Source organism: Eptatretus burgeri, chromosome 6, assembly GCF_056783735.1.
Source record: "Eptatretus burgeri isolate ZD-2024b chromosome 6, Ebu_testis_v1, whole genome shotgun sequence".
In the NCBI taxonomy this organism is placed as follows: Eukaryota; Metazoa; Chordata; class Myxini; order Myxiniformes; family Myxinidae; genus Eptatretus; species Eptatretus burgeri.
In genome coordinates, this window is record NC_140966.1 from 20,266,652 (window position 1) to 20,281,780 (window position 15,129).

A 15,129-nucleotide genomic window follows, 5' to 3' on the forward strand; every position below is an offset into this window, starting at 1 on the left:
ATTTTCGATGAACCCATTCAGCACACATTGTACACTGAATGGAGTTCACTCCGACACCCTTCCTGCACACAGCACACGGCCACTTCCCAGTCCTTTCCACCTCACCACATGCTTTACCACTTGCCATCACCTTCGTCTTTCCGATATTCACCTTCAAACCTTTTGCCTCCATACATTCCTTCCACTTGTTCATCTCCTTCAGTCCATCCATACTCTCTGCAATCAACACCAGATCATCTGCATACAGCAGCTCCCACGGTAAACCCTCCTTTACCCTCCGAGCCAGCACCTCCATCACAACTACAAATAGAAGTGGACTTAGTACCGACCCCTGGTGCACTCCTACCCTCACCTCAAACTCACCACTGTTCCCGTCCTTCGTCCTTACAGCTGTGCGTGCTCTCTCATACATGGCCATCACTACTCTGATCAACCATTCCTCCACTCCAAACTTCCTCGATGCCCATGTCATAACTTCACGTGGAACCCTATCAAATGCTTTCTCCAGATCAACAAACCCAAAAAACAACTTCTTCCTCTTCTCCATGTACTTCTCCTGCAACTGCCTTACAATAAAAATTGCATCTGTCGTTCCTCTTCCTGGCATAAATCCAAACTGCATTTCGTCAATCTTTACCTTCTTCCTTATCCTCTTCTCTAACACCCTTTCCAATACCTTCATTCCATGCTCCAATAACTTTATTGCTCTATAGGAGCCACAGTCCAGAGGGTCACCTTTCCCCTTGTACAGAGGGACGAGGGTACTCAGTTCCCAATCCACTGGAATGCGGCCTTCTTTCACCACCAGATTACAGATCTCTGTCATTCTCTTCACACCCCAACTTCCCGCTGCCTTCAACATATCTCCCACAACTCCCGTCGGCCCTCCTGCTTTTCTACTCTTCATTGCTCTTATAGCTTCCTCAACTTCCTTCTCAGTTATCTTCTCTGCTGGTCCTAAAACTGGGTTACTCTCGGTGTTTCTATCCCATTCATTTTCTACATTCAACAGCCTTTCCATATATCTCTTTCATCTTCCTTTAATTCCATCTGAATCCACAACGATTTGTCCCACTTCATCCTTCAAGCAACTCACCCCCGTCACATCAAATCTCTCTCTCGCTATCTGCTTTGCGATCCTGAATACCGCTCTCTTACCCTCCTCCGAATCCAAGCGTTCTCCAAACATTTTCCTATGGGCCTCCTGCGCCTTTGCAACCTCTTTCTTTGCAGCCTTCTTGGCTTCCTTATAACTTTCATGTGCAGCCTCTTCTTCCACCGTATCCTTTGCCTTTGCCATTCCTTGAACTTCTTCCTCTTCTCTTCAATCGTCTTTCCAACTTCATCATCCCACCACCATGTTTCCGAGTGCCTCGGTGGTCCTTTTGTCCATCCACATACCTCACCATCGGCTCCCAATAGACTATCTTTCATTGATATCCAACCACTTTCAAGTTCAACCACATCATCTTCAACCATACTCAGCCTCTCTCTTAATGCTTCCTTCACTGTCGCCTCTTTCAACCTCCACACCTTCATCCTCGGTTGGTACTTCACCTGCCGAATTCTCCGCGCACCTTTCACCCTTATATCGCAGACAACCAGGTGGTGCTGCGAAACAGTCTCCTCCCCTGGGATCACCTTTGTGTCCCGGAGGTTTCCCCTATCTCGCTGTCGCACCATCAGGTAGTCAATGGTTGTCGTCAACCCACCTGACGTGTATGTAATAAGCTTATTATTCGCTTTCTGGAATTGAGTATTACAGATCAACAAATCAGCTCCATCAGCAAACTCCAAGATCCTTTCACCTTCTCAATTTCTCACACCATATCCATAACCCCCATGGACTCCCTCAAAACCGTCTGGACTCCTTCCCACATGTCCATTCAAGTCTCCTCCAACCACAACAACTTCTTCATCTTTCACATTTTCCATCAACTTCTCCATCGCACACCAGACCATGTTCTTCTCTTCATCGCTTCGACCGACCTGCGGGGCATATCCCGAGATGACGTTCACCAAGAGATTTCCGATCACAATTCTCACCATCATCAACCTTTCACTCACTCTAGTCACACTCACTACACTGTCTTCAAACTCCTCAGAAAACATTACACCAACACCATGCACGCCTTCCGCGCACCCTTGCCACATAGACTTGTACTTCTGCCCCTGCCTTCCCTTCACCATTCTCACACCACTTCCCTTCCACCGTGTCTCCTGCACACAACATATGTCCACTCTTCTTCTCACCAATGTTTCAACCACTTCTCCAGATCTCCCTGTCATTGTCCCGACATTCCATGGACCAAACCTCAGAAACTGATCTCCACGTGGGGCATCAGACGATTGGTCATCATAAATGGAAAAATTTCCTCCCTTGCTTCGATCGGGTTCCCCACCTTGAGTTTTAACGAGAGGGGGTGAGGACCCCCACGGGGTACTTCGGGCTGTACCCTGCCCATCAGTTGTACTCATCATGGTTTCCTTTTGAGGCGATGTTTTTATGGCCGGATGCCCTTCCTGACGCCAACCCTTTTCGTCGCCTTTTACGACACGCAGGGATACGGTGTACCTATTCTGACCGGGGTACACACCGGGAGAATATGAAAACAACCATAAACATGAAAACAAGTGCGGTCCCACAGGATGTAGTACAGCAGTAGTGCACTTGCCTCGAATTGTCTCGTGTGGGTTCAATTCTTGGCCCAATTATTAACTGTTCGACTGGTGCTTTCCAGACAGAGCATTGCATCAATGAGGATGACAGGCCAGACAGGGCCCTTGGATGGAAATCCACCTGGGTACCTCGATGCTCATATTGATTGATGGTGGACATTAAGTATCCCTGAATGTCTTTTGATTAATTGTCGGTAAATTGTTACTGCTACCGTGGTCAAAATCCAAACTCTTCCCATAACTGGGCTCAGAATGGAAAAGGAGAAACACCAGGCCTTTTTTTCCGATTGAAACACCAACATGGTGATGACATCTTCATCTTGATCTTGATCTTGATCTTCATCTTCATCTTCATCTTCTTCTACTATTACTACTACTACTACTACTATGACGATAACAGCCCCAATTATTTTCAAGTTATTGTGCTGTCAGCCGGGGGAAGTTTTGCCCCAAGTCTTTCATGAACTGGCTGGTTAGGCCTGACATTAGACTTAAGCTGATTTGGGCAGGAATTTAAAATTTGGCCAAAGTGCCAATAATAACCCAACGACTCTTCATGAAACACCTTTAGTGCCCACCAGATAATGCTAGCAAACAAGACACTCAGCTTAATATCGATCCGATGGATGTGCACTTTGTATTGCAACACCCTGTCTGCGAGGCACCAATCTTAGTTTACAATCAGGTCGGGAAAGCAAAGAAGACGAGAGAACTAGTAATTGATATAGTACATGGGAGTTTCAATATAGTATTTCCGAAGGAAAAAACTCTATTTAGGAATCATACTGTAATAATTTGAGAAGTATCTATATGTGTGTGTGTGCTTGTGCTTGTTTGACTGAAATGCGCTGCTGAACTGCTGGATGGAATGAGTTGAAAAGTGGTGGTTTTATTTGGGATGTGCCTGGGATGGTTTTTGGCAGAAAAACAAATGAGTCACATGGGTTCAGGGTAATGGGAGGACCCCGATTTCTCTGTATGTAAATGTGTGTCCCTGTATAACATGTGTCCATCACTCCTGGTGGAAGATTATTATGAGTCATATTAAGTAACTTTAGCCGTCACATACAATTCAAGAGATTTATTTTCATTTACCTCATATTTGTATCAATAAAAAAGCATTCCTCTTAAAAAATGCATCTTAAAATATTGTTGCATCCCCCTCCCCCCCGCCCCACCAAAAAAAAAGAAGCAGTGCAGCGAAGCCAAAATGCCAAGGCCTAAAGGACTCGTGAATAGCCAAGACATTTCATTAGGACACACCCAAGCCTCAGATTCATCCCCAAGATTCATCGGTGCTTCAGGGGAAATTGTAATCACCCCCTGATAATCAAGAAGTTAATTAAAACAAGTTATTCTCCAAAGGGGAAATCCAACGTACTGAATTTGTCAAGCGTGACGACATGACAAAACAAAGTGCATACTTGCCTTTTTAATCAAGACTGCAAAAAATATGTATTAGACAAGCCAAACAAAAACGAAATGAACCAATGGGATGAATGTACAACACAATAAATAATTAACAAATAGTAATTAGCACCCTCGGCCACAAACCCAAACCCCAACAGCCCTTTAAAGGGCTACTCTCTTTTTTTTCTCTTTTTTTGAATACGTTGTCAAGGTTCGTATGAGAGCTAACACACAGAAACGCACAACAAGGGGAGCAGGAGACAGGAAGGGGCAGGAGAGGGAAGGAAAAAGTGGGGAACAGAGACATGAGGAGATCTGTGGAAGGGAGAGGGATGGGGCAGGGGTACACAGGGTAAACAAGATGGACACTACAGGGACTTTCAGGTCCTTACACGACAGGGACTTTCAGGAAGGAAAGCAGGGAATTTCAAGGAGGGGTGGGTTTAGTGTGGATTAGCGGGGATAGAAAAGATCGTGGTTTTGGAATTGGGGAAGATAAGTGATGGTGGTGAACAGCTGTTTTGAAGACCTGGGGGGATGAGTGGGATTGAAGAGAGTGTGGGAGTTTGTTCCAAAGGTGGGGAAAAAAGAGGGGAATGAAAGAGTGAAAGTAAAGTGATTCTTGATTTTGGTAGTTTTACCGGAAGGGGGTTACTGGTGGATATTGAGAACCCTGCAAAAATATGGGGGGTGGGGGGGTGAGGACATATCTCAGACAGAGCAGCAGGGGGTGAGGCTGTAGAGTAGAAGACAGAATGAAAACTGACCTGCCTGTGGTGGGAAAGAGAGAGACCCAAAGACTAGCTTCATCATGGGAGATACCAATGATCACAAATTCCTTTGTTTCTCTAACATAAACCCGAGGAAGGTGAGAGGCAGGAGCACCAGCCCATAGGGGAGAGCAGTACTCCATCAGGCCACAGACGAAAGCTTTGTATGTGGCCAGGAGCTCAGGTGAGCCGAGGAAGGACTTTGCACGATGGAGGATGCCCAGTTGGCGACTGGCTTTGGAGGCCAGGTTGGAAATGTGAAATTTCAAGAAAGAATTATGAAAAAAATATGAAATAAACATCACCTGTCTAATTTATGTCTCACTCTTCATCTTCTCTCCTCCGACGCACAGTTTCATTGCCATTGCAGTATCGGGCATGGAGAGTTGATGAATGGACAGTTTTGGCTGCGCAAGGTTTCTTCATACAGTTCCTGTTTCAACGCAGAAAAATATGGAAATTAAGCATTAACTAATGGTGAATTAAATTATTATAAATATTTTTTTAATCTCATTTCTTTATTGGTGAAGATTTCCTGATTTATTAGACATATGAACTAAAATTATGCCTGGTGTTGGCTTAATGGTTTGGATGGTGGGATTGGGATCCTCGAGTCCAGAGTTGAAATCCTGCTTTGCCATTGAATTAATACTGGGTGGGGTTGACTCAGCCTGTCATCCTTCCATGGTCGGCAAAATTAGTACCAGCTATCTGGGATGATTGAGCCATTTTGAATATCCTGCGTCAGAGTGGCGACCCATCTAGGAATTGTGCCCAATATCCCAGGAGACTGCTTCGGCAGCACTGACACTCTGTACAGAGTATGGTCCCGATGGATGGATGAACTCAAGTTGAGGTAACCTACAGTCTGTACAGTAAGCATATTAGTTACTAGTGGGGTATGCTTACACATTATAAGCAATAACACACCATTCTTCATACATCGGTACATCATAAACAGCAGCAGTTGCAGCATGACCTACCATCATCCCCATTGTCTCGGGTAACTCACCTGCAGTGAGTACAACAAGGGTGCACTTATTTTTGGATATTTTAATTTATGGACGCTTTCCGATGGTTCTGTGATTTTTCCCAGTGTATCGGCTTTGATGTCCGTTGGCATGCAAAGTTTCAGCTTTCTTCGTCACCCGGAATGTCCCGAACATCAATATCAGTCAGTCAGTGAGTGGTTGGCATGCGCTTTATATATTAGATGTAAAGGTCAACATTGTTGAGTTTTTTTTTATCAGGTGACAAGTCAACCATGAGCCGTATACACAGGTGCTTCCTATACATGGGGATTTATGGGACTCCAATTCTGGAGGAATTAGCTAATCTATCCTGAAAGGCTCTCTGCTCGTAATATGCAAATCATTGTGGTATGATCCTGAGTTTCCATTTCATGAGCTGTGCATTAAATTGGAAACACAAAACAGAATAACCCGATGTGGTGACATAAAATATCTTGTGTATTTTTACATACTCGTGGATCGAGGCAATTTTATTGCTGTTTTTTTTTTTTTTCTTTTCTTCAGGAGACTAAGTGGAGACCTTTTCTCATCAAACCCATCCCGTCACCCCTGATAAAGCCATTGGTGGTGTTTATCAACCCCAAAAGTGGAGGAAATCAGGTGAGGGAGAATTATCTACCAGTGTGGACTTACATGACATCCACAGATTTACGACGTACAAAGTAGAGAAAAAGGTCAAGCACAACTTCAAAGCTCAAATGTATTTGTGAGAGATGTTACTGAGTATTGTAAAGTAAAGAACTTATAGGAGGAGAGTTAATAGGCCATGAGTCAATGGTGCCATGAGATGCAGCCATTCCCTTAGGGTCAGGCTCAGGTCCAAAGCTTATACCACTGTGTAGTCTTCATCCGAGGCCATGGCATGAGTCGTCATAATGTTAGATCTGAGCCTTACCTTGAGCCGTTTGCTATTGTTGGTGGTGCCTTTTATCTTTCGGTATTGTAAAACATTTTGCTAGTTTACCGTAACAAATAAAGTGTTGTGTTACTCAAATGTGACAGCAGAGGGTGACAAGACATAGCAGACCAACATTTTCCTGCATGTAATTGTACAGGGTATGGCCTGAAGCAGATTAATTAAATTGAAACAATCTCAGAGATTAATTAAATTGCAAATATCTTCAAAGGTGCCACTTTGCCAAAGGCTTAGATCAGATCTTGTGATGGAGTGTGGTCACTCGCTTGTTAAATAACAGGCCTATAGATTCATCATCACGGCACCAGTTTGTCCTCAGATGCTAGAAACAATTGGTCTTACTTTCTCTTTCAAGAGGGGTTCATGAAGAATGAAGGAAATCCTTTGGGGTTTTGGCCTCTTCTCTACCTGCAGGGAGCCAAGATGATGCAGACCTTTATGTGGTATCTAAACCCACGGCAAGTGTTTGACCTGTCTCATGGAGGTCCACGCGAAGCGTAAGTCACGCACATGTCTCACCGATTTATTATTCTGCTCTCCTCCAACAACTTACAGTCTGCATATTCTTTCTTCCTTTTCTTTACTGGTTGGAATGTTTCATCAAGGTTAGATTTCATCATTAGGATATTTGATTTCTTACTGTGGCTGAAGGTTGTTGTTGTTTTTTTTAACATTGAAAGTAATGCGACTGACAAATGAGAAAATTTGTTTTTCCTTTCCAACTTGGACTCAGTAATGCATTGCTTCCTTGTCGACAATAAATGTTCCCTGATTCCAATAATGTTGAAGCAGATGAAATGTTTTGCAAAGTCCTTTCTTTCTGCACTGATTTTAGAATCGGCATGAATTTAAAACTCATCTTATCAGCAGGGGTCTTTTTGGATCACATTTTAAGATCCCACCTTGCTGCGCAGAGTTATCAGCAAATCCTTTTGGAGTCCAAAAAAGACCCCGGTTGTTTTTGTTCATTTTTAGCTCACCTGGAATATAGTTCTGGGGAGCTTATGGGATGGCGCATCATCCATCCCTTGGTCCAGCAGTCCGTCCGCCCGTCCATCTGTCCACCAACATTTGCAACATTTTCTCTGAAAATACTCGCAGGATTTCAATTAAACTTCACCACAACCTTCATCGCCCAGTATGTACCAAAGTTTGTTCACGGCATAAAGAAAAATCGGGGTCTGAGGGGTTCTCCGGACGGACTTTATGGGGGGGAGAGGGGTTGCCCCACCAAAAGAGGTATTTGCTTTCTTCTCCAAAATTGCATACACAATTCCGATGAAACATCACCACAACCTTCATCATCTGTGATATACCATAATTTGGTCATGACATTAAAAAATGGGGTCCCAGGGGATCTATGGGGGGGGGCTGTTTCCCCACAAAATATGTATTTGCTTTCTTCTCCCAAACCACACACACACAATTCCGATGAAACTTGACCACAAACTTTATCACCGATGATGTACTAAAGTTGGTTCACAACATAAAAAAGGAAGTAATCAGGGTTTTAGGGAGTGTACGGTGGGGGGGGGGGGGTTCTCCAAAAATATATATTTGCTTTCTTCTCCAAAACCAAACACACAATTTTGATGAAACTTGACCACAACATTCATCTCCTGTGATTTACGAAACTTTGTTCATGCTATTAAAAAAAATCAAGGTCTATCTGGGGGTTAAAAAATCTGGGAGTTGACTGGGGAAGAGGTGGTTGCCCCCCAAAATAGGTATTTGCTCACTTCTCAGAAACCACGCACACAATTTTGATGAAACTTGACCACAACCTTCATCATTGATGATGGACCAAAGTTTGTTCACTGCATCAAAAAAAAATCCGAAGGTATTTCCTTTCATCTCTGTTAAATATTTTGTGGGTCATCTACCCCAACCAGCGCTTCCCTGGTTTTCTTATCCAGACGCCACCAGGTGAGTGCCCAGGGGTATTGCCCCTATTTTTTTTTTTACGTATGTGATTACTTCACATCATATTTGTATCAAGCAAGCCTGGTGTTGGCTTAGTGGTTAGGGTGGTGGCTTGGGATCTGAGGGTCCTGAGTTCAAGCCCCGTTGGCCGCTGAATTAAAAATACACCAAGAGGTTGACTCAGCCTGTCATCCTTCTGAGGTTGGCAAAATGAGCACCAGTGTACTGGTAAGGGGGACACTGCATCAGCAGCATAGCCGCGTCCCAACCAATGATGCAACCAGCAGCGACAGGCTGCACTCGATAGAGAGATTTGTATCGAGCCAAAAAATTATGCTTATGCTTGTTCACTTTATCCATTGTCACATCATCCAATCAAAGTAATTATGTTTCCTATGATGTGAAACTTCAGCAGATTGAATGAAATTTAGTACTTCAAATTTTAGATTTTATATGCATTTTTCTTTTTCTTATGTTTGTTGACTTTATGAATAAAACACCATGTTTAGACATTGATGTGAAACTTTGGCAGATTAGTGAAACTAAATGGTGTTGAGTTGGGGTCCGAAAAGACCCCAGATGGTAAGATTCAGTTGTAAATATGTCCGTAGGATGAGGGTTAAAGGAGCCATCTTCGAATCAGCTCAGGTCAGGTTTGGGAGCATGCGCCAGAGCAGCGCGTCGCTGCGTCCACTTTCCGCCGGTACTCCAGGAGTCTCCATCTGGCCATCCCCCAGGCAGATGCCAGGCCCATTCCCATCTCCTTTAGATGATGATCAACCTGCTGCAACCACGAGGAATGTGGTCGGCCCATTGGCCTTCTCCACTCATGAGGCTCTATCGCTGAGAGAATCTGGTGAGCAGGATCAGCATCAGGAAAATGAACCGCATGTCCACACAGCCGCAGCTGATGCTCACGGACTGTGCAGGTAACAAATCTCATTTGAGTCTCTCACAGCAACTGTTTGTTGGACACAAGGTCTGACCAACGATAGCGAAGGATTCTCTGAAGAGACCTGATACCAAAGGAATTAAGTCTCCTTATCAGATCTTTGGTCAGAATTGAAGTGTCACATCCATCGAGCAAGACTGGAGACACCAAGGACCCGAAGACTCGGACTTTCGTCCTCCCACACAGTTCCGGCAGCGCCACACCCCATAATCCAATGAATCCATGACTCCCCAGGCCTGACCCAGACGTCTGTTGACCTCTGGCTCACAGCCAGCAGAGACAAGAATATCACTGCCGAGGTAAGTGAATCTTTCGAAAACCTCAACATCCTCACCACAAAAAGGTACAGACAGGATAGCAGCATTCAAGGAATCAGTGAAAGCCTGGATCTTACTTTTTACCCAGGAAACTGGTAATCCGAAAGCTCAGACACTCATTCAGCACCTCGAGGACCCCCAAATGGATATCTAGAGTCTCCTCAAAGATGACTGCACCATCTGTGAAATCAAGGTCAAAGATCTTGAAATTCCAAAATGATGTACTGCAACTTGAACTCTCTGACATCCTCCACAGAATCCAGTCCATACAAGTGCTGAAAAGTGTGGGGGCCATTACCCCCCCCCCTGACGAACTCTGGTAACAACTGGAAATAAGTCAGAGATGGTACCACCACATCTCCCAGCACTTTCAGGACCAGAGTAGAGTTCAGACATCAGATCGATCAGTTTTGGTGGCACCCCACGAAGATGAAGAATCCTCCAGAGGGCATCCCGATTCACGGAATCAAACGCTTTACAGAGATCAACACAAGATGCAAGTAGCCCCTGCCGAAACTCTCATCTACATTTGGTGAGGACCGGAAGAGCAAGGGTACGGACAATCATTGACCTCTTTGGTGTAAACTCTGACTACTCTGGATGCTGGTGCTTAAGCAGATTTTTTTTTGTATACCTTGTCGAGGCTCGTATGAAAGCTAACACACAACTCACAGCAAGGGGGCATGAGACAAGAGGGGTGGGAGTGGAAGGGACAAAACAGTGGGGAACAGACACATTAGGTGAACTGTGGAAGGGAGAGGGATGGGGATGGGACGGGGAACATGGCGAAGAGAAGATGGACATTACAGGGACTTTCAGGAAGGAAAGAAGGGGAATTGAAGGAAGTGGGCTTGGGTGGATTATCGGCGGTAGAAAAGATCGAGGATTTGGATGAGGGAAGATAAGAGGTGGTGGTGAACAGCTGTTTTGAAAGCCTGGAGGGAAAAATGGGAAAGGATAGAGTGAGGAAGTTTATTCCAAAGGCGGGAAAAAAGAGGAATGAAAGAGTGAAGATGAGCAGTGATTCGTGATTTGGTAGTTTTACCAGAAGGGGGTTGTTGGCGGACCTTGAGGGCCCTGTGGAAATGTGGTGGGGACAAATCGCAGAGAGAGCAGGGGGGGCAAGGCTGGAGAGGAGTCAGTAGAAGAAAGAAAGACCACCGACCAACCTGCGGTGATTGAGTGAGAGGCCCAAAGACTCAGCTTCATTGCGGGAGATGCCGATGATCTTAAATGCCCTAGTTTCGACAGCATGAAGCCGAGAACGGTGGGAGGCAGGAGCACCAGCCCAGAGGGGAGAGCAGTACTCCATCAGGCTACGGACAAAAGCTTTGTAAGTGGTCAGGAGCTCAAGAGGGCCGAGGAAGGACTTTGCACGACAGAGGATTCCCAGTCGGCGACTGGCTTTTGAGGCGAGGTTGGAAATGTGACTTTCCCAGGAAAGGTCATGGCAGATAGTGAGACCCAGAAGCTTGAAATAAAAGACTTCTTCGAGAGGATTGTTGAAAAGTGGATGGGGGGGTTTTCTAAACGGTCCTTTCGAAGAGACAGAGTGAGAGTGTGAGATTGTCTGGATTGAAAGACATGTTCCACGTGTTGGACCAGTTTATGATTTTATCCAGATCTGCAGTGAGTGAAGAAGCTGCTGCTTGCCGGTCTGAGGGATGACAGATGGTACGGCAGAGGGTGGAGTCGTCGGCAAAGAGAAATAGAGGATTTTCCAGAGAGTCGGAGAGATCATTGATGAAAACCAGAAAAAGAACAGGGCCCAGAACGCTACCTTGAGGAACTCCAGCCTGGACAGGAAGAGGGGATGAAAGATCTCCATTTAGGGCCACACGTTGACTGCGACAGGAGAGGAAGTCTGCGAGCCATGAGTGGAGATGGCCTTGAATACCATGGGAAGAGAGTTTGGTGAGTAGTGCAGGGTGCCAGACTGTGTCAAAAGCACGTGATATGTCCAGGGATACAGCTCGGATTTCCTGTCTGGCATTGAGGGCCTCCATCCATTGATGGGAGAGCAGAAGCAGCATATCCAGGGTCGAGTGACCTGGTCTGAAACCAAATTGATGATCGGAAATCAAGCCATTGGAGAAGAGGAAGGATTTCATATCTGAAGCAATGATGGATTCCATAACCTTGCTGATAATTGGAAGAAGGCTGATTGGTCTGTAGTTACAGGGATCTTTTTTTGCACCTTTTTTATGCAGGGCAGTGATGTTAGCAGATTTCCAAGCAGATGGCAGATGACCTTGGGCAAATGAGAGGGTGAATAGAACAGAGAGAGGGTGAGCAAGAGCAGAAGAGCAGGCTTTGAGGACACGTGGGCTGATACCGTCTGGACCGGTTGCAGAATCTGACTCGAGGTTTGAAAGCAAGCTCTCCACCTTGTCAGGAGAAAAGGATACAGAGTCCAGGGACAGTTTGGTGCGACGGGGTAAAGTGGGTAGAGAAAGTGATGGGTTTAGGACACAAGATTTAGCTGCAAACACCGAGTTGGTGATGAACCCTATCAAGAATTATTTGAGTAAAAACCTAGCCCGGCAATGAGAGCAGCATCACCCCTCGGTAGTTGTTGCAGTCTTGGCGATCACCCTTCCCTTTCCAGAGAGGGAGAACAAGGCCCCTCTTCCAGTCAGTTGGGATGATGCCTGTGTTCCAGGCGGAGCACAGAACTGCATGTAACGACATGAGTGCAGCATTTCCACCAGCCTTGAGAAGTTCAGCATGGATGCCACAGATCCCTGGAGCTTTACCCCATTTCATCAGGTTCACTGCAACCTGTGTTTCCACAAACTAAGGTGGACCACAGTTGATTGAAGGGTCAGCAATAGGGATTGTAACACCAATGACATTCAACTCAACAACTCGTGGATCAGCTTGGTAGAACCGCTCAAAGTGACTGGCCCAGCGGGCCTTCACTTCCGACTCCTCTGTCAAGAACCCACCACCCTATGCTCCAACTGCAGTACGCCGAGGGATGGGGTTGGAGGAACGCAATGTGCAAATTCCCCTGTAAGTAGGTGAGAATCACTTGATCACTGGTCATGCTCTACCCCCTCACAGATTCCTCGCACATGGGCCTCCTTGTCCACCCTTGGTGCACGTACAGTTTTACACCTCAGCTCCCTGAATAGCTCAGGTCTGCCATTCAGCCTGGCCCTGTGAATCTGGTCAATGGTATCCAGTGTCCCTTGAGAGAAAAAATTCTTCTTCACCCTCCATTGAGTTCCAAGACATCTTCCGGCAACATCAAGGATGGTGGTCTTGAAGGCACTCCACAACTCATCATGATTCCCCAAAGCACCCAAATCACCCAAATCCCTACTTAGCCTGTTCGCAAACTCCTCAGCTTGCCTCAAATCCTGAGCTTGCCAACATCCAGAGTAGGCTGGGATGATACCATTCTTCTGGATTTCAAATGCAACTTAAGAGTTGCGATAACAAGCCGGTGGTCAGTATTGAGGAACTGAGCACACCGGTAGACCCTGCAGTTCTGGATCATCCTCCAGCGACCATCAACTCGGACATGGTCAATCTCCTTTGCCACACCACCAGCGTTGGAACACCAAATCCAGCGATGAGCTTGTGGGCGCTGAAACCATGAACCAGCCACCCTAAGTCCATGACTTCTTGCAAAGGCAAGGAACTTAGTGCTATTCAGGTTCACAGTTCCAGACCCATTGGGACCAACGCAGGTCTCATAACCATCCCTATCAGTTCCAGTCGATGCATTGAAATCCCCCAAGACTAGAAGAGTATCTCGTCTGGGGTACTGATCAACCATAGACTCAAGCGTGGCGTCGAATGCATCCTTCACGGTGAGATCACTCGCCTCAGTCGGAGCATATACAGAGAGCAGGGAAATGACACCTTCGGAGTGACGAATACTTTGCCTCATAATACGCTCGCTGACCTCTGTTACCTCAATTATCATTGGAGTCAGCTTATTGTAAACAGCTACAGCAACTCCTTGGGCATGGTAAACATCAGAGCAACCAGAGCAATCATCGGTGTAACCACCCGCAATGATCTCGCCGCAATCCAGTCTCCGAACCTCAGAGAGAGCTGCAATACCGATGTCCAAATGCTTGAACTCAGACGATAACAGAGACAGGTGATCATCCTCTCTTGGGAATAGGACATTCCAGGCAGCCACCCGAAAGGACCACCTGAGGTTAACCCAAGGATACCGCCGTCTGGTGGATGACACCTCAGCACCTCACCGACACACTTTCCCGCAATCTGACCCGGGAATGTTACCCCGTTGTTTCCCTCCTATCATCAAAGATTGGGGGTCTCAAAGGCTTTACCCCAATCCTGTCATCTGTAAGCTGCCCTACGAAGGAAAGCTTCAAGGAGGTACTTCCATGGAGTGGGTTTTATATTTTTTATGCTTTTGGAATTTTTTGCGGAATGAAGGGTTTTACATTGGCCGGAGTGCAAATCCTGCCACCAACCTCCTAATAAAAAGTAACCCAACTGCAGGAGGTTGTCCGCAGATACAGTTGGGCACTAGATATGGATGGCTCTTGGCTCACAAGGAGCTACTCCGCCCTTTGACAGGTTTCGTTCTTCATCCTGTTGAGTGTCCATATCATACACCCTCCTCACCAAGAAACTTGGTGGAGGAGATTGTTTAGTCATCGACAATCCGACCATGGAACATGTTAGTACAGGTTTACATGGTGCCTGTAGCAAGTCACAGATCAAGTTTGACCTGACCTGACTGTATCTTCTAATATCCACATCTTATCGTCTTGTGAAGCCTGGTGTTTGCTTAATAGTTAAGGTGGCTGCCTTAAGATCTCATGGTCTTGAGTTTGAGACCTGTCGTGCTGTTAAATAACACTTGATGGGTTTACTCAGCCAAAGCCTGGTGTTGGCGCAGTGGTTAGGGCAGCGGCTTGGGACCCAAAAAGTCCTGAGTTCAAGTCCCGTTGGGCCACTGAATATATATATATATATATATATATATATATATATATATATATATATATATATATATATATATATATATTGCATATGTGTGTATATGCATGCATATATATGTATGTACCAAGTCGTATAACACCACGGGGTTGACTCAGCCTGTCATCCTTCCGAGGTCGGCGAAATGAGTACCAGTGTA

The 15,129-nt window shown here is 45.7% G+C and overlaps 1 protein-coding gene across 6 annotated transcripts in view; it reads left to right on the plus strand.

Moving 5' to 3' along the window:
• The window catches only part of DGKZ (diacylglycerol kinase zeta), a 746,996-nt gene that overhangs the window by 375,785 nt on the left and 356,082 nt on the right, over nucleotides 1-15,129 (plus strand). For all 6 annotated transcript variants that reach the window (XM_085884240.1, XM_085884239.1, XM_085884241.1 and 3 more), the window contains 2 exons: nucleotides 6,395-6,490; nucleotides 7,221-7,303. In XM_085884240.1, coding sequence (XP_085740366.1) covers nucleotides 6,395-6,490; nucleotides 7,221-7,303 — 179 coding nt within the window. The remainder of the gene's footprint in view (nucleotides 1-6,394; nucleotides 6,491-7,220; nucleotides 7,304-15,129) is intronic.